This window comes from Seriola lalandi, unplaced genomic scaffold (assembly GCF_002814215.2).
Source record: "Seriola lalandi dorsalis isolate HSWRI2012SDOR001 ecotype SW California unplaced genomic scaffold, Sedor1 jcf7180002054573, whole genome shotgun sequence".
Lineage (NCBI taxonomy): Eukaryota > Metazoa > Chordata > Actinopteri > Carangiformes > Carangidae > Seriola > Seriola lalandi.
This window is the reverse complement of record NW_019525126.1, coordinates 1,641,665-1,660,691: the sequence shown is the minus strand read 5'-3', so window position 1 is coordinate 1,660,691 and position 19,027 is coordinate 1,641,665. Positions and strand designations below refer to the sequence as shown.

At 42.0% G+C, this 19,027-nt stretch overlaps 2 protein-coding genes across 2 annotated transcripts in view; one reads left to right on the top strand and one right to left on the bottom strand.

The window, feature by feature from the left end:
- The first annotated feature begins 5,061 nt into the window (after positions 1–5,061).
- On the top strand, positions 5,062–14,091 carry thbs1a (thrombospondin 1a). The gene is made up of 22 exons (XM_023417294.2): positions 5,062–5,248; positions 5,352–5,435; positions 5,755–6,314; positions 6,457–6,535; positions 6,671–6,760; positions 6,870–6,979; positions 7,273–7,392; positions 7,787–7,883; positions 7,986–8,159; positions 8,251–8,427; positions 8,515–8,688; positions 8,780–9,060; positions 9,147–9,365; positions 9,471–9,578; positions 10,004–10,163; positions 10,275–10,393; positions 10,836–11,070; positions 11,192–11,419; positions 11,513–11,784; positions 11,886–11,983; positions 12,099–12,238; positions 12,338–14,091. Exons 2-22 carry the CDS (start codon positions 5,372–5,374, stop codon positions 12,346–12,348), a joined length of 3,516 nt encoding a protein of 1,171 aa, XP_023273062.1. The 5' UTR covers positions 5,062–5,248; positions 5,352–5,371; the 3' UTR covers positions 12,349–14,091.
- fsip1 (fibrous sheath interacting protein 1) overlaps positions 12,970–19,027 on the bottom strand; it is a 29,692-nt gene continuing 23,634 nt past the window's right edge. Inside the window, exon 10 of the mRNA XM_087176917.1 lies at positions 12,970–16,217. Within this exon, the coding sequence (XP_087033043.1) occupies positions 16,110–16,217 (108 nt within the window). The 3' untranslated portion in view covers positions 12,970–16,109. The remainder of the gene's footprint in view (positions 16,218–19,027) is intronic.

Here is a 19,027-nt window from a genome sequence, read left to right as displayed (position 1 = left end):
GAAACTGAAATCTAATTAATTTTGCATATGCAGCTAAACGTCTACTGTATATGTCAAATATGACTGATTGATGGTGCATAAGAATAAGTGCAAAATATTGGAAAGTATTTTGCAACAATTAGATTTCACCACAGACAGAACAGGTTCTTATAATGCTGTTTCACAGAACATCATTTTTCACCAAGCTACGCCAGCTCCAAAGCCACCGGTAATATCCATATTTCCCTCTTTTATCCCACCGAGGCCAGGCATGGATTACGATCAGTGATTTACAATGGCAGAGGGGTCAAAGTCATTTTAGTGTTTCAGCACGTGCCAAAGAAAAAACAGCTGAAAGAATTAGCTGATAAAATTAGTTTAGTCTGGCAACACACTACCTTCAGTTCCTTTCACAGATGATATCTTTTGATTCCTGATTTTCCTCAGATAAGATGGTCCATTACTGTTACAAAAGCACGCTTCTCCCAGTATTCCCAGATTAGTAGAATAAATAGCCTGTAAAGTCACCCATAATGTAAACATCAAGATGATGCTCTAGCATTTTTTCCTCCTCCTTTTACTGAATGTCTAAGTCTAGTAACATGAATCAACAATTGTTCCCAAAATAAAAAATAATCGCTGACCAGCGGCTGCCCACTTTGTTTATCAGTGACTCATGATGTTCTGTGTCTGACTAGTAGCTTTATAGGTCTCCCACTAACTCTTTCCACTTTTTGTCTCAAGCTGTTGTAAATTTCTTTCCCCTAAATCATGACTTACACAAGCTTTTTCCCCCTGGACATGTTTTTTACTGATAGTGGCAGTAGAAGTGAAGAATGATGCGTTCAAGCAAGGCCTGTTTGCCACAAGAAAAAAAAGAAAAAAAAGAAAGGTGTTACTACACAGCTTGTCTTTCATACACACCTCTTCCTTAATGAGATAAAAAGATATTCTGCAGTTAAAAACCACAGCTGAAGGGAACAAGTGGAAACAGCGTTTGATGACTTATGATTACGATAGTCATTTTCAGGAGAAAGTTTCAACCTGTCAGTACAACAACACGGATTCGCTGCATCCAATAAAGTGCGCATCGCCAGATGTTGTTCCAAATCTGCGTGCTGTTTCTATGCAGTCATAGACATATTGACTGACAGTATTAAAATGGAAAAAACCAGCGCTGGCTTCATTTGCTTAGAGTGAATAAATGAAAAAGTCAAACTTTTAATAGACCACAAAATTGCCCAAATGTACATTCCAGATGTTAGGATTTAGAAAAAATAATAATATAATTCTCTCATTTTCTATTATTTCAGCAAAATCATTGTTCAGTGGCATTTGCGCTTGTCACGAAGATAACGCACGTTACAATTGTACAATACTCATTCACGATATAAAACAGCTGCAATCCTCACCACTAACACTGATCAAGCTTTGTTTTATTTCATTCCTTAAGCACTTCATTGCTCAAGCACTGGATGAACTCAATTTGACATGCACACACAACAAGTGGTATAAACAAGTGTTGAGATCAACAGAATCCTTGAAAACACAGTAAATCCTCTCTGACACCTGTAAGCCCATGTTTGGTGGGTATTTATTCTTGTTATAATACCTGGTGATTGTCTCTCATGTAGCTGCTTATAACCTTAAGCCTGCAGCGCAGTAATGTTGACCTGATCTTTTTCACCTGCCTGCTCAGACGCATGCCATTACTCATCACCTCTCCAATGTATATGCAGTTTAAGGTGGAGCTCTTGCTGTTGTTTTTGAGATTGTATTTGTTACCATAGAGTTTTTTTTCCTTGGTATCCTGACGGTCTGCGTCATTTCATTTTTCTCTTGCTTATTTGGACTGCGAGTCTGTTGCCTCCTACCTACAGTATCTACTGAGTACAATCTTTCGCCTCCGCACCGGCAGCAGCCAGGGCTGCAGGCATTATGTTTATGGGTTGTCCATACGTATGTCTGTCTGTCCTACTCTTGTGAATACGATATCTCAGTAAAGCTTGAGGGAATTCCCTCAAATTTGACACAAACGTTCACTTGGACTTAAGAATGAACTGAATAGATTTTTGTGGTTAAGGGTCAAGGGTCAAAGGTCAAGGTCATGTGACCTCACAAAATACGGTTTTGGCCTTGTGAATGAAATATCTCAGGAAGTCTTCAAGGGAATGTTTGCTTTCTGTCTGTAAATTATATGAAGTTATATGAAGTTACTACCAGCTGCTGCTTAGCTTAGCTTAGCTTCACGCAAACAAGAGATATAATGAGCCATAGAGGTGCTGGTAGGCAGCTCCACCTACCAGCCCCTCTAAAGCTCACTAATCAATAAGTTACATTTGTTGCTTTCAGGCTTCGTACTAAGCTAAGATAACAAGTTGCAAATAAGTGTATTTTGAGCTATTCCTTCATGTCCTGATGTGTACACAAAGCTAATCATTTATGCACTGAACTTTCCTTTCTGCAGGTGAGATGTATTCATCTGTCTGCGTCACCATGGTAGCTATTGTTACTCATGCAAACCATATTATAAACAAACTAAGGCTTGTTTCAGTGCTCAAATAAACACAACTCTATGGAGAGAGTTTCTTGATAAAAACTGAACATAAAGCCTTTCATGAACTGGGCATGTAATCGTATGACAATGTCAAAGATTATGACAGTAATGATACGGGAGCATAGACTATGAACTAATGTGCAGAAACAGAATATACAGTAAGTTGAATATTTTCATTTGGAAGAAAAGAGCAGAGAAATTCAATGAACTCCCCCACCCTCTGATGTGTCTATGTAAGCTCCCAGAGTTGGAAAAAAAAAACTCTATAGGGAATACACTCCCAGTAAACACTTCCTATCTATGGGCCTGTTTCCGCTGTAGTTCTGGCTCAGTGTAGCACGAGCCTGGCAAGTCTCGTCATCTCCAACACAGTTTTGTCAGTTACACCTCCCACACTGTGCGTTCACAGTCACGCCCACAGAGCTGTTCCCAGTAACACCTGCCTATGATATCTCCACAATTGATTTGCAGTGAAACCAGGGACTCTCATTCCAACGTCACCCCATTTCACAGATTTGTAGTAACTTTCCTATTGAATGTCAGTTTGAGTGGTGCAGCGTTATTACTGCCTTATCTCTTCCTGTAGGCTTATGTTTCACCGAGGTGAGCAGTACATGTTGTAAATCCTACATGTCACAGAAACACCAGAGGCCATAAAAAATCCTGAGTTCCTGTGGTATGTTTGAGGTATGTATGTGGTATGTACTATATCATTTGTCCATATATCTAACCTATTTTTAGACAGCCCTCTATTTTAGAGTCATCGCAGCATGAAGGCGCCTCTCTGCTCTGCTGTTTGTCCAGAAGACTTTCATCACTGTCACACACTCATTCCCTCTCCTCAACTGTCCTCTGAATCCACAAACTCTGCATGCTGGCATGAGGCATGAGTCAAACAGTTACACATTTGAAAAAGGCCAAATGCTCCTCTGCTTCTCAGGAGTGAACTGAAACAAATCTCTGTCAAGACGGTTCTGTCTTTACTTGTGGTGGGGGTGTGGGAAAGAACAGAGAGAGTGAGAGGGAGAGAGAGAGAGAGAGAGGAAAGAGGTCAGAGGTTAAATGCTCAGCCATCAACCTTAACCTTCATCTCAGTTGTGATGTCATCATGTGTTTGGAAAGAATTTAGACAAAATACTTGAGCAAATAATCTTACGTCTCTTCAAAATGCCATTACATACACTCTTCATCATCACCTGGTACAGGTAACCACATCCCCTCAAGTGTTGCTCCATTTTATTCTACTTTATTCTTCTACTCCACTACTACTGAACTTTTCTTTCTTCTTTTCTACCCCATTAATCTTGCGACCCTTTTGACGGGGCCCGACCCCTAGGGTTGAGAACCGCTGGACTAAACTTCCCAACTGTATATAAAATATTTCAAACTATCTCCAGCTCAGCCAGTTACAAAAGTAAAATGCTGCACACTGATACACCAACAATCTAATGATGCAAAATATTAAATCATATCATGTATCAGATTATTATATCTGTCAGTTTTCTGCAGAGAAGGCACTTTTTACTTTTTGTATATTAAAAAGATTTTGTTGATAATACTTTACTTTTGAATAAGCAGGGTTTTGGGTGCAGGACTTTCACCTCTAAGTTTTAGACTGTTACTGATACTTTGACTTAAGAAGAGGATTTGAGCACTTCTTCCACTGTTGGATCGTTGGAGTAAAATCTGTTCAAACAACAATAACTAGGAAGGAAAGTCTAAATCCACCATTTAATACACCTTATTCATGTATTATCTCCATTCATTCATTATCTTCTCCAAGCTGCCTTTCAAGCTTAAATTGGACTTTCATACACTCCTTTAAATATGTTTTTGCTTGTTTTTACACAAGAAACCCGCAGACAAGTATCCTCCTATTGCTCTCACTGTCCTGGGCCAGTTCACACTTACATTCATTACTCAATGAGTCCCCTGGCGGCCAGAGTTGTAACAGCAAAATGAAAAGTTCATCATAAACCAGTGAGTCTTCTGCTGTATGTCATAAATATAAGATTGAATTAATACCTGACTGTAGGTTATGGAATATGATTTAATGTTTTATATGGCTTTTGAATCTGCCCATAACTGGTTTTGTACTGAAGTAATTGACCTTCTTATTTTTGGATTATATTAAAAAAATTAAAAAAAAAAAAGAAAAGAAAAGAAGAGAAAAGAAAAAGAAATCTATATATTTTCTAGACGTAGACAATAAAGTGAAATTAAGACGATTTGACGAATAATTAAGCTTTTATTTGACCGGAAACGACCACATCTTGGCTCTGGAGCGTGTATGAAATATTTGTCCGGTGATGGAAATTCAGCTCAGGAATGCATTTTTCCCCTCTCTCTCTGTGTGTGTGTGTGTGTGTGTGTGTGTGTGTGCGTCTCGGATATTACTGTGACTGGATGTGAGGTAAGAAAGCAAGTCCGTCCCTCTCTCCTGCTGCTATCCCATTGGTCCAGATGGGACCTCAGGAATGTCCTTAAACTGTTTAAATAGCTCTTGTGTTGGTGGGACAAGTCAGAAGAATAAGTGAAAGCATCGGAATAAATCCGGGACAGGAGCTCAGAGAGACTTTGCAACTCCACTCTAGTGATCTTCTACAAGAGCTAAAGGAAGAGAAACGGGATAAATAATCTGACAAGCAAGGACTTTCCTCTTCTTTTTCTATCTGTTTTCGCAGGACCTTTTTTTTTTCTTCTTTTTTAAAGGTTTGTAGGCTTCTTTTATTATTATTGTTATTATTATTAACTGTTATTTATTGATGCTCAGATGCAGCCTTGATGTTTAACTCTGTTACTCTGGTTGCAATAGGAATCATTTGAGATTTCAAGATGATGCTGTGTGGCATCTTTTTGCTGGTGATGCTTTGGAGTTGTGAAGGCGCAAGACTGGCAGGTGAGAATGGAAAATGTCTTTATATTAGTTTCTTTTTTTTTTCAACCTGTTAAAACTGTCTAAGTTCTTCCATAGAGAAAGTAATAATTCCTATAGGGATTTTAAGTGACTATAGGTTTCAGGCTGTAGTAATCGCATTGCAGATCACTATTATATTTCAATAATATTCATATAAAGCCATTATTTTTAAACGTTTTGCAGTTACTTTGATAGTTCTGGCTGATGTTTTATAGTTTCTTTGTTTTCCTGCATCTTCATGGACACTGTCATTATGAGAGAGAAAAAAATGACCGGTATCTATTTTTTCCTTTGACCGCAGAGAGTCGAGATGATAACAGTGTGTATGACTTATTTGATCTGGCCCGAGTCAACAAGAGACACCACGGAGTGAGTTTGGTGAAAGGCGCCGATCCCTACAGCCCCGCATACAAAGTCCTGAACGCAGACCTGATCCCCCCCGTCCCCGACAGCTCCTTCAGGGACCTCCTCGACTCCATCCAGACTGAGAGGGGCTTCCTCCTCCTGGTCAACCTGAAGCAGTCCAAGAAATCCAGAGGCAGCCTTTTGACCATCGAGAAGACTGATGGATCCGGACCCATCTTCGAGATCATTTCCAACGGCATGAATAACACCCTGGATGTGGTGTACTCCACCATGTACCAGCAGCAGAAAGTCTCCATCGAGGACGCAGACTTGGCCACTGGACACTGGAAGAACATCACGCTGTTCGTTCAGGATGACCGCGCGCAGCTTTTTGTCGGCTGTGAGGAGATCAACGTGTCAGAGCTGGACGTGCCCATCTACAAAGTGCTGTCCCAGGAGGTGGCAGACAGCGCCAGGCTCAGGATCGGAAAGGGATCTGTGAAGGACAGATTTATGGTAAGATCTATCGACTGAGATGACAAAGATGATGACAAACAATATTTAGTGCACCATATTTTGTGCACACATAATGATTGATGTGAGAAGATAGAAGTTTAATAGTTTGAAGTATCTCTAACTTGAATTTATCTTTCTTCAGGGAGTCCTTCAGAATGTGCGCTTTGTCTTTGGGACCACTCTTGATGCTATACTGAGAAATAAGGGATGCCAGAGCGGAGGTAAGTTTGAAAAATAGAATAAAATGTATCTGTTGCCAGTAACTGACAGGATCTTAATCAGGTGCAAAATCTGGAAGTGTGTATGAGGATGCCACATTGTCTTCATTTGTCTTCTCTCCTCTTTTCCCCCTGCAGCTACCTTAACTGATGTCATGACCTTGGACAACCCTGTCAACGGCTCCAGCCCTGCCATTAGAACTGATTACACCGGCCACAAAGCCAAAGGTGAGACCTCTCCTCCCAAAAGAGACAAGTTTGTGTCTCTGTTCTACTGCTCAGTTGTAAAACTTTAAGAGTTGAGGTAATTTATTGGTTTCTTCTCTCCTGTATTCAGATCTGCTGTCTGTCTGCGGCTTCTCTTGTGAGGACATCGCCAGCATGTTTAAGGAGCTCAAGGGACTCGGTGTGATTGTTAAAAACCTGAAGAATGACCTTGAGAAAGTGGTAAGCTCCGATGGCCATCAGGTCCCCCCACCCCTCATTCCAGTTAACGCATTCCCAGTGCGTAGCCACTTGTCGCTGTAATGGCAGTCCCCAGCCAAGTTCTTAATGAGACCCATGTGAATACACAAATGTGTTTGGCTGCTGGTTGCATTTGCACTGCTTCACTAGAGTCAAGCAATGTCTTAATCACGATGTCAGTCGCTGATTCATTTGTATTGGAACTTTGGCAAAGTGAAAGTTTTCCATCCTCCATCCTGAGCAACCCCCTTTTCTCCCTCTCTTTTTCCCCCCAGTCTGAGGCGAGCACAATCATGATACAGAACCTCAACAGCGGAGCTTGCTACCACAACGGCATCCAGTACAAGGACCAAGATGAATGGACCATGGACAGCTGCACTGAGTGCACCTGCCAGGTAAGCATCACCGTACCTGCTGGAATACAACCTTTAGACAAGCCAGTAAGCAGCTGAAGGTAGTCATAATTGTGTTTCCTGTATTCCTGAAGTCATAATAGTGTTTCTGTCAGCACCTCCCTTTATAATCACTGAGAGCCATCAACACTTCTTCTCTACTATCAACAAAGCAGCATGAGGAATTTTCCCCGCTAGCAACATTTAGTGAAGGTGTTAGTGAGGATTATGTTTTCTATCAACACAGCAGGACAGTCATATCCCTGATAAAGATCACTCAACTCGCAATTAGGTTTGGAACAGTACCAACATAGCCAGTTTTTTTTCTGTAGCAAGTCCAGTTATCCATTCATTTAACTCATTATTCTTGTACTAATTTGACTGCTCTCTCCTCCAGAAATCTGTCACTTTGTGTCGCAAAATCTCCTGCCCTCTGATCCCATGCGTTAACGCCACCGTGCCCGACGGAGAGTGCTGCCCTCGCTGTGGAACACGTAAGTTTAATTTTCATAACTTCTATGATCGTCTTAATTTCTTTCTTGATATCTTTCCCTGGAAGTAACGATCCTCAAACTTCATATCTTCCCCCCCTACAGCGAGTGACATGGCCGAGGATGGATGGTCTCCCTGGTCTGAATGGACCCACTGTTCAGTGACTTGTGGCCGTGGCATCCAGCAGCGCGGACGCTCCTGTGACCGCATCAACAGCAACTGTGAGGGCACCTCTGTCCAGACCCGTGACTGCTACCCCCAGGAATGTGACAAACGCTGTAAGTTACTCAGTATTCTCGACACGACCATTGTGATGGTAAATATTCTCAGTTTGATCGTATGAATTAATTGGGTTTGTGTTGCTCACAGTCAAACAGGATGGTGGCTGGAGTCACTGGTCTCCCTGGTCATCATGCTCTGTGACCTGTGGTGAGGGGGTCATCACCCGGATCCGCCTCTGCAACTCCCCCACACCCCAGATGGGTGGCAAGGACTGCCAGGGAGAAGGACGTCAAACTGAAATCTGCCAGAAGTCACCTTGTCCTAGTAAGCTCAATTTCAGCACCAAAGTATATGTGATGGAGTGTATGAATTTAGGGCAATATAATGATTTTTTTTAAATGTACCTTTTAGTCGATGGAGGCTGGGGACCTTGGTCACCATGGGACACCTGCACTGTTACCTGTGGTGGAGGAATCCAGACCCGCAAACGTCTCTGCTCTGACCCCGTTCCCAAATACGGTGGAAAAGATTGCGTTGGTGATGCCACTATGTCTCATGTGTGCAACAAACAAGAGTGTCCTGTTGGTAAGTATTTACGATTTAAAAAATATCAAAAAACTAAGGCATCACTCACAACAGATCACCCTATTTAAGTACGAATTCTTTCTCTCTACAGATGGTTGTCTGTCCAACCCATGCTTCCCTGGCGCTAAATGCATCAGCTTCCCTGATGGCTCTTTCAGGTGTGGCAAGTGTCCACTTGGCTATCGTGGAAATGGCGTCATCTGCAAAGACATTGATGAATGTAAAGAGGTTCCTGATGCCTGCCACACTCATAACGCAGTCCATCGCTGTGAGAATACTCAGCCTGGTTACAACTGTCTGCCTTGCCCTGCACGTTTCTCCGGTCCTCAGCCCTTCGGAAGAGGAGTGGAACAGGCAACTGCTAAAAAACAGGTTTGAGTTATTACTTTCTCACTGTGTTTGTGGCCAGTAGGCTAGCTGCTTGCTTTTTTTTCCTAACCCTCTGTCATTTTCTTTAGGTTTGCACACCCCGCAACCCTTGCCGGGATGGTAGCCACAACTGCAATAAAAATGCAAACTGCATCTACTTAGGCGTCTACTCTGAGTCCATGTTCCGCTGCGAGTGCAGGCCAGGATATGCCGGTAATGGCCGTATCTGTGGAGAGGACACTGACCTGGATGGATGGCCCAACACTGACCTGCTGTGTGTGGAGAATGCTACCTACCACTGCAAGAAGGTAGCCAGACCCCACGTGGAGAGAAATACAAAAGGCCATTATTACCCATCTGCTCTCCATTACTGTGATGATTGCCTCCTTAACCACTCTATTGTTCCTTCATAGGATAACTGTCCCAACCTCCCCAACTCTGGTCAGGAAGATCATGACAAAGATGGCCTGGGTGATGAATGTGACCATGATGATGACAATGATGGGATCCCCGATGATAGGGTGAGTCATTACAGCAGTTTTATTTAGCCCCAAACTGTGCCTTCCTCAGAGACCAGACATAGCAATCAGCTGTAGCCGTCCTTCCTCTGGGCAGGAGGAATGTGAAGTCTCCATGTTTGTTTGCTTTCAACAGAGAGCTAAAGTGGAAAACCAGTGGCATAGGAATAGTGTAATATAATTTCAGCATAAAGCCAGAATTGAGGAGGTGGCTTGTTGCCCATAATTCTTAGTGTGGATTTGGAAAGTTGGGCAAGAAAAATGCTGTGGTAAAAATTACCAGCTCTCATGCAGTGGAATTTCACATTCCAGCAGAAGTAAAAAAAAAAAAAAAAGCCTTTGAAAGAAAAGTTTTGTTCCTATACGTATGATTTTTTTGAGTCGTGACCCATTTTAGTAACTGAATTGATATTTCTCTGCCAATTTAGGACAACTGTCCAAGAGAATACAACCCTGCCCAGTACGACGCAGACAGGGATGATATTGGCGACCGCTGTGACAACTGTGTGTTTGAGGCTAACACCGACCAAACCGACACTGACAACAATGGAGAGGGTGATGCCTGTGCTGTTGACATCGATGGCGATGGTAAGAGATCTTTCCAAATTTTATGCAAGAAGTCTTGCCTTTACTTATCTTTAAAAGGCAGTGACACAGACAGTCCCTAAAGGCTAAGATGAGTATGTTTTCACTCAACAGGCATTCTGAATGAGAACGACAATTGCCCTTATGTTTACAATGTGGACCAGAGAGATACTGATAGAGATGGCGTGGGAGACCACTGTGACAACTGCCCTCTGGAGCACAACCCTGATCAGGTAACGTCAGATCTCACCTTTCGTCTTTCCATTACAGCTACTCTGACTGACGTAGTTTAATCTGTCATATAACTATGTAAAAGTTTCCGTGGGACACTGTATCAAGACCACAAACTGCTTTAATGTAAGACAGGAATGTGACAGCTTGAAGGAGAAACAATGCAAAGCTGCCTATCCTCCTCTCTATTCATCCGCCTTTGGAAGAAATATGAATGTGTAATTCTGCTGAGGTGTAGGGACACTGGACACTTGTCTGAAGGGACATTGCTTGCATACCTGAAAACAAGGGGCTACATTTAAATTACGTCCAGAGTAGCACCTCTCATATTGAGGCTGGTGAAAAACAGTGAAGTGAGTTATTTGAAGTGAGTACAAGAGTCTTACAGTGTGAGAGCCGTTCTTTGGGAAAATCTCATCATAAAGGAATTCTGTTCTCTTGCAGATCGACTCTGACTCAGATCTCGTAGGAGACAAGTGCGACAACAACCAGGACATTGACGAGGACGGTCACCAGAACAACTTGGACAACTGCCCCTACATCCCCAACGCCAACCAGGCAGACCATGACAAAGATGGCAAGGGTGACGCCTGCGACCACGACGATGACAATGACGGCATTCCCGATGAAAAAGACAACTGTCGACTGGCTTATAACCCTGATCAAAAGGACTCTGATGGTGAGTCAGTTTTTCAGTGTGTCAAATGGGGTATAAATCATTGGACAAAATTGGGGTTTGTCTTTTAGAGAGTAGCTTCCTGTCTGTAATCACAATCTAAATATCTATATTTTTCTCTCAGGTGATGGCCGCGGTGATCTGTGCCAATACGATTTTGACCAAGACAATGTTTTGGACATCCATGACGTGTGTCCAGAGAACTTTGACATCAGCGAAACAGACTTCCGCAGATTCCAGATGGTTCCTCTGGACCCCAAGGGTACCTCTCAGATTGACCCCAACTGGGTGGTCCGGCATCAGGGCAAAGAGTTGGTGCAGACAGTCAACTGTGATCCCGGCATTGCTGTTGGTACGTAATAACCAGACAGTCATCTCACTATAAATACACACACACACAAAGTAGTAGTCAGCCAGTTGTGAACCATGTTTTCTCTTACTTCAGGGTTCGATGAGTTCAGTGCTGTGGATTTCAGTGGAACATTCTTCATCAACACGGACAGAGATGACGATTACGCCGGGTTCGTGTTTGGCTACCAGTCCAGCTCGCGCTTCTACACAGTCATGTGGAAACAGATCACACAGACCTACTGGTCCCACACACCCACAAGAGCTCAAGGCTACTCTGGCCTGTCAATCAAAGTGGTCAACTCCACCACCGGCCCCGGTGAGCATCTGAGGAACGCCCTGTGGCACACCGGAGACACCCCAGGACAGGTGAGCACAGATTCAGCGGCTTAGAGTTTGAGATGTAAGGTACAAGTTAACACAATGTCTGACTGTTTCTAATTTTAACCTTTACAATTCTTCCTTTCCAGGTGCGCACTCTGTGGCACGACCCTAAGAACATTGGCTGGAAGGACTTCACTGCCTACAGGTGGCACCTGACCCACAGACCCAAGACTGGACTTATTAGGTGAGCTGAAATCCTCAGAAGCATGTCATCTCAGAAGCTCTGTCACTCAATTACAAAAAGGCACAGTGTATTTTCAAAATAGCAATGAGCTCATGTTTTATCTTTTCATTTGCAGAGTGGTCATGTACGAAGGCAAGAGAATGATGGCCGATTCTGGAAACATCTTTGACAAGACATACGCTGGTGGGCGACTAGGCTTGTATGTCTTCTCTCAGGAGATGGTTTACTTCTCAGACCTCAAATATGAATGCAGAGGTAAGCACATGAGAAATGTTTGACATTTTTAAAAAAAAACACACTTTCATCACCTTAGATTTAGTTTGTAACATATTTTCTTTCCTTAATTTCTTTCAGATGATAAATAAAATGGTCCACAGAGCCTTCTGGAAGAAGTACCAGTCTGCTGGTATGAATATATAATATGAGACCTGGATCGATATCTTTGACTTTTTCCTTTGAGAAATGCACATTGGAGGAATGACGGGCAAGTGAGATAACGTGAGGTAAACTGACCTCAGGACTTAAAGCCAAATTGAAAGTTCAATGATGATTCTGCACCACTGCACCAAACTCAAATTGTGAGCGCAGCTCTGCTCAGAAGACATTGGCCCTCTCATCCTTGTTGCTCTGATCTGCATTGAAAGAGGGCCACATCTTATTGCTTTGCACACCTGAACTGTTGTCAGTTGGCGGTATTCCTCCGAGGATGAGGGACCAAAGAGTGTTTCATGTTTGTTTTTTTGAGGGGGAGGGGGGGTTTGAGCATTAATATACATCTGCTGTGGACTCAAAGATGCTTGTTTCAGTATGAAGAAAGCAGTAGGAGAACTTTCTTAGGCAGGGGTAAATATGCCTCTTGAAGGAACTGTTGAGGGACCACGGACAGTATGGACTGACTGTTACTATCAAAGAGCGTGAATGTTGTTTGTGTGTTTGTGCACGTGTTCCACCCAACAAGCATAGTTATGAAGACAACCAAGTCAAAATTGATTTTAAAATTCTTTTGATACACCGTCACCCCACATTCTGGCAGACCTGTATATACAAGGTCTTGTATTCAGCTGAGGCTTAGGGCTGGCCTAAAATATTCGTCTTCTCAGGAAAGAGCACTAGAAGAAACAAGGAGAGCACAAAATTCAGGACAGCACAGGGCCACAAAGCAGACACGCTGCACACTGCTTTGGAACAGTAATTATTAGCAAATATTATGTTAATATCTCTAATCTTTGCTGAAAGTGTCAAGGGACGTAAACAGCGAGGGCCAGTCTATATCCTGTCATTAGTTAACCATTGTTACGTACGGCTGTTTGTATTTACTTATTCATCATAGAGGCTTTAATTCTCGCTCATCTTTGCATCTTACTATCTTAAAATTTTGCAAGCAACCTATTCCAATTAACTGAAACCATAGTTATAGCATTACATCTGACCAAAACAGTGAAAAAGTGAAAGATAGGCATCACTTCCAGTATCTCCAAATATTCTGCTTCTGCACAGTGTGCATGACCGGTGTGCCTGAGCTTGTGTGTACATTTCTGACAAGGGAAAAATCAAAGGAAACCCTTTATGTACAAATATTACCTCATTAATTCTTTTTGTATTGAGGCCAGCAATACACAAGAATCACTTTTCTTAGCAACAGAGTATAAATTGGTTGGCTTCTTTTTTTTTTTAAAGCAAGACTTTAGTATCATTTATATGCTGTATATAAGATATTTTTGTAGCAAAAGAAGCCCAAACAGGAACGTAAAGGATTAGAGAAATGTTGTCTTGACTATGTTGTGCTATATGTATTTCCTGTGCATTTTTGGATAAATTATTATGTTTGTTTTATGTTGAGGTTATTTCATTTGTGTAGATATATGCTATTTAAATAATTTATCTAGAGGCGTAGCCTCATATTGGAAGCGTTTCTGTCTGTATAAACTTATTTGCACACTGACATGAGGATGTCTTTGTTATTTTGGTTTTTGTATGTGTCTTTTTTTAATTATTAGTGAAGCTTTTCAATAAACTTTGTACTATAGTTTCTACCCAAAGTGCTGTTTATACTCCTACCTGTTATTTTGTAATGTCAAGTGAACAATAAACACTTCAGGAAAAAAGTATCTTGGTTGACTGTTGTCTTTTTGGTCAAACAAGGATAAATAGTCAAGTGGATTGTTCAAGACCTAAGCCTCTTCCTCTGTGATTTTTAGACCTCATATCAACTTTTACTGAGGTCTTCTCAATAGAAAAACAAAGGGAGGCGAGGCATGCTTTGTCAAGCAACTGGAATCCATTAGTTGAGTCTAGTGAAGCCTCGGAAAAAGGGAGTATCCTCGGGAGTCAACAGCAGGAAAACTCAACATGAAGTATAACCCACTTAAACAGCACATCTATACAGATCTGATTACACATTACACAGGCATCTCCTTACACCTTCAAAAGACGGCACTCCACGTGAGACGTACACATAAGGAGTTTTGCACGATTCTCTGGGGCTGTGAACTTTAAGTTATGGCTATGGTTTACTGTATTGCCAGTAAGAATGTGCATTGAAATTCCAGTTTTCATAAAAATGTCTGAATCAAACTTGTCAAAATAGATTCGGTAGACATAGCCTAGGTCTGCAGCTCACTTAATGCTGCAAGACCCTGCACCAGCATATATCATCTGCAAACAGAATTCACACTGCTCATTTAGAAGGAGATGTTATCTAAAGCACCAGTGAGGGTCACTCCAGAAAACCTAGACAGTCTCAGTGTGCCGCTGGTCTCTTTACATTAGAAGTGACCACATTCTTAGAATGCTGAGCTCACTGTGTTTCCATTACCCCAGTAGTATATCTGTCATTCTGAAATATGTTGCGCAATTGCAGAGATGGTATTTGTAAAATAAGCATTAATGTATGAATGAAAATATTACAAATATATGGAATTAGTATAAAACTAAAGTCTAATCAGTGTGGTCTGAAAAGTGATTGCGTGTGCTCTTTTCAGATTTGTCCTGAGGCGTCTGTTTAGATTCCTGGACAGATAGTGCAGCAGCTTTCACTGATAGTAGGCCTCTCATCAGGATTTGACCTTGGAGGGCTCACCTGGCTGACGTGTTTTCACTCCAGAGGAATGTGAGATAATTCCCGTCGGCTAGACGGGGTCAGAATGTGTGGGTGAGGTGAAGAGTGAGACGAATAGGCCCGTAGGTGTCCAGTGCCAGTTGAGAGGCAAGGCAGGACCTCTGTGCTGAGGTCAGCCAGGTGCAGACCAGCTACTCGCACTGTGTAAGCAGCAGCAAATAGGAACCGTGTCAACAGCTTCCACAAATCTCCAAAACAAACCAAACGGGATAATTCTCAAAGATGGCCATCTTTTGTAAGCGGAATCCTGTTAAATGAAAATAAGTCTCGAAAGAGGTCACACGGGCTCCAATTTCAGTAGATCCAACTAATCTGACCCACTCTAAAGCAGATCACCTATAGAGGCAGGAATGGCAGGAATGTTTGGAGCACACATCATCCCTCTGTCCTCATAAACAGCCACGCTGGATGTCTGGCCACACATTACTAACACAGACATACTATATTTCATAGGAGAGGGCTTAGCTTTAATACATGATAGTGTTCAGACATCACCCCACAGACACACTGTTATCGACTAATGTTTATGTGTGCAGGAGAACATTCTGCGGCCGCCGTACCCGGTTGTTAGATTTAATGACGGCAATTTTCTGTTCTCATCTATGATACTAAGCCTAATACAAAGGGTGTCCCTGCTGCTCTTTTTCCTCATGCTGAGACATAGACACAAATAAAAACAATGGGAAGCAATCCAGGAGAACAATTAGGATAAAAAAATTAACAGTTCTCATCCCGTTTCTCAATTGACCAAAAGTTAGAGCTACATTTTTGTAGCACATTATGGAACATATTTATAATGATTTTATGTTACTGTCTATGAGACATGTTATTTATATCTACATTAATCTAAAAGCTAATTATTCAGGTGAAATATGTTTATATCCATTAATGTGTCTCTTACAACCCCTAGTTGCCTGATGGTGATATCCCAGCAATGATGCCCTATTTTGACAGACGTTCTGAAAGCAGGGCTTCAGAAGGATGTAGTCAATGTGACTTAGTAGGGTCTCATGGTGTGGTGTCAGTTGTCTCAGGGTCCAGGCTCCAGCTCTCTGTCAGCTCACATTCATCCAGCAGGCAAAGTAACTGCTCCTCCGTAAGGTCTGCAGACTCTTCCTGCAGAAAGAAACAAACATTATGTATGTATGATTTTAAAAGGATAAGTCAAGAATATGTTTGGATGGGCTGATGTACTTGTATCCACACAGAAACCCAGCATTTCATCTCAGACACACACAGTAGACCTCTGGTAATCCAGACCTCTGGTAGTATCAAGGACACATGTGCGTGTTATTATTAAAGTGATGACAGAATATTTTTCAGCATAACTGCTGCTTTTTTCCTAACATCCTCCCTAGATTTGTCCAATTACAAATATCAAACTCAGTTTTGGCAAATCCAGACAACATGTCACATTAATGCATGACCTATGATAACAGTGGCAGTTCATAATAATTGCACTGCTGCATTTGTCCCCTGTGCGTAGTTGGAAGCTGTCCGGGGAAAAACACTTCCAGTTGGATGTAACTATTGTTTTTCTACTGATAAGTCAGACTCCTCACAGGCAGCCTTCTGGGACTGCATGAGAGTTCAAGGATGAAAGTCAGCCTTTTTAAATTAGGTTATGAGGACAGGGGAAGGTTTCACAATTTGAATGAATGTCAATGCGAGTGATGTGTTCTCTGGAAACTGCAAGCGTAATTTCTGATTTCATATTATTTGGCTATGTAAACTTTTAATTCCTAATAATAAGGTCAGACATGATTAATTTACCTATCCACAAGTGCTCATAGACAGTTAATTGCCATACCTTTGTGTGCAAATCCTGTACTTTATTTAGACAGCTGCGACGCAACAGTCAATTTGTTCCAATAATATCAACTCATTACCTTTCATGATATGAGCCAAAGCGTGTCCAGGAAAGCCACACCGTAAATCTCACCGTTGAATAGTAATCATCGTCTTCATTCACTAAGCATGTGTCCTGGTGTTTCTAGCTGTCATCCCACAACGAACAGAAAGTCCCTGGCTTTAAAGTACGGATCTCCTCATCCAGTAATTATGTCCCTGATCCAGATGCTTAATACATGATTAAATGATTTTTCCCCACCTGAGGGAAGCGAATCAATCTGTTAACACATAATTATCACCTTATTAAAGTGACATAGCCAAATAGTAAGCAAACAATTTTCTTTTTACAAATCCAGCAGTCAGGAGTCAAGATGAGCATTCATGCTACGGGACACCTAATGAATTTCCACTAAATCCTGAGGGAAATATCTGGCTATTTACCTGCTAAATGTTCTACTTTGTTCACTAGCTAATGACTAACTTTACATGCCACTTGTTTGGTGTTGGGTAGTAAGGGTATTGCCTGCTGTGGCTAAGCTAAGCTAACTGGTTTATCCAACTAGCTAGCTTATACCTTGATTTTGTATGAATTTTTATGTATTAAACAAACAATATATCATGTGTTATCTAGTGAGCCTAGAGGTACTAGTCAAAGTTTTTTAATTCAATTGTATTTAAATTTGGGAATGAGGAAAATTCAGCTTTCACCACAGTGTGACTCATCTCAGGCGTTCTGTTCTGAGACGGAGAGAATATTATGCCCATGCAGTTGTTTTCACCTCTGCCTCATTTCCCGCTGAGTCACTCGAGACAAAATCACATTCCTGTGTCTCATCTACCCTGCTAGCTAAAGCTAATAGTCTTCATCGATCATCTGTATTCCTTCTCTGACCAGACCACCCTCTGAAACTCTCCAGCCCTTCGCCAGATCCCAGTTGCTGATAGACATCTCTACCAGACAATCCTGTCCATGTTCAAAGTCCTCCAGAATGTAATGACACCCCTTAGGTCATGGCGTGTTGGGCCATGTTACTCATTTATAACCCCTGTGGTTATCCAGATGCGGCATATCATCTTCTACCACAGGCCACAGACACCATGGACACATTCCAGCCGCGAATCACGATGCCCCCTGTACCACTCAGTGTTTTTGTACTTTGACATGCATGTAGCAAGACATGGTCCTTTGCCTGTGCACTTCACCTTTACCTAAATGGCAAAGGGGGGCCATATCCTGTATCTTCATGCATGCACATAACCATATGCATACACTAATGACATGCTTAGGCTCTAGGCATTTTGGATACACTTAGCTTCCCTCCATGGTTATTCTGTTTCAATGTTTTAATAGGTATAGCTAACACCGTGCTCATAGAAAAAAAATGATTTGCTTAGAATAGCAACTGTAACATAAATTTACACAAACATAAGTGAGCCATTACTGCAACTTGAGACATATGGCCCAAAGAATTCACTGGTCAATTACAGGCATGTCAGTGTTTGAGTGCTCATGAATGGGGCAATAAAAAGAAGTGCCCCACTGGCGGGAGTATTAATGGCCAGAAATGCCTTTAACCAGTACCAGCCGTCTTGGAGATGGGAACTACAAGTGAAACTTTCCTACAGAGAGGAGAGTAAAAAGAGATGGAAGAAAGAAAGAGTGCCTTTTACTGCTGTGACAAAATGCTGTGACTCTTTATAAGTGGTTGACCTCAGGTGCCCTTAATACTAGGAGGGCCAAGGGTGTCTGTGGGTGACTGATGTGTATTTTCCTGTCTGACTGTCTGCCTACTCTATACAGAGAAAGTTAAACTCAAGTGTTAGAGCCACTTCAGCGCATCTCAGTCCACCCGCTACAGACGCCACATTCATTTCAGTAAACAGCAGAGAGAAGTACCGCAATTACAGGAAAGCTGGCCAAAGAAAATTTGATTGAGATAGTTCTGTCTGAGTACCATAGTTCTGTCTGAGTACCATAGTTCTGTCTGAGTACCATAGTTCTGTCTGAGTACCCCTCTTCCACTGGGATATCAGTGAGACAGGAACAACTGTGTTGAGCCTGGTTGGAAATGTGT

What these genes read in the sequence shown, in the direction of transcription:
- thbs1a (XM_023417294.2), top strand. Translation starts at nt 5,372, where the DNA reads ATGATGCTGTGTGGCATCTTTTTGCTGGTGATGCTTTGGAGTTGTGAA. An exon ending in CAAACAAGAGTGTCCTGTTG is followed by an intron (nt 8,689 to 8,779) that starts GTAAGTATTTAC and finishes TTCTCTCTACAG; the next exon opens with ATGGTTGTCTGTCCAACCCA. An exon ending in ATGGGATCCCCGATGATAGG is followed by an intron (nt 9,579 to 10,003) that starts GTGAGTCATTAC and finishes CTGCCAATTTAG; the next exon opens with GACAACTGTCCAAGAGAATA.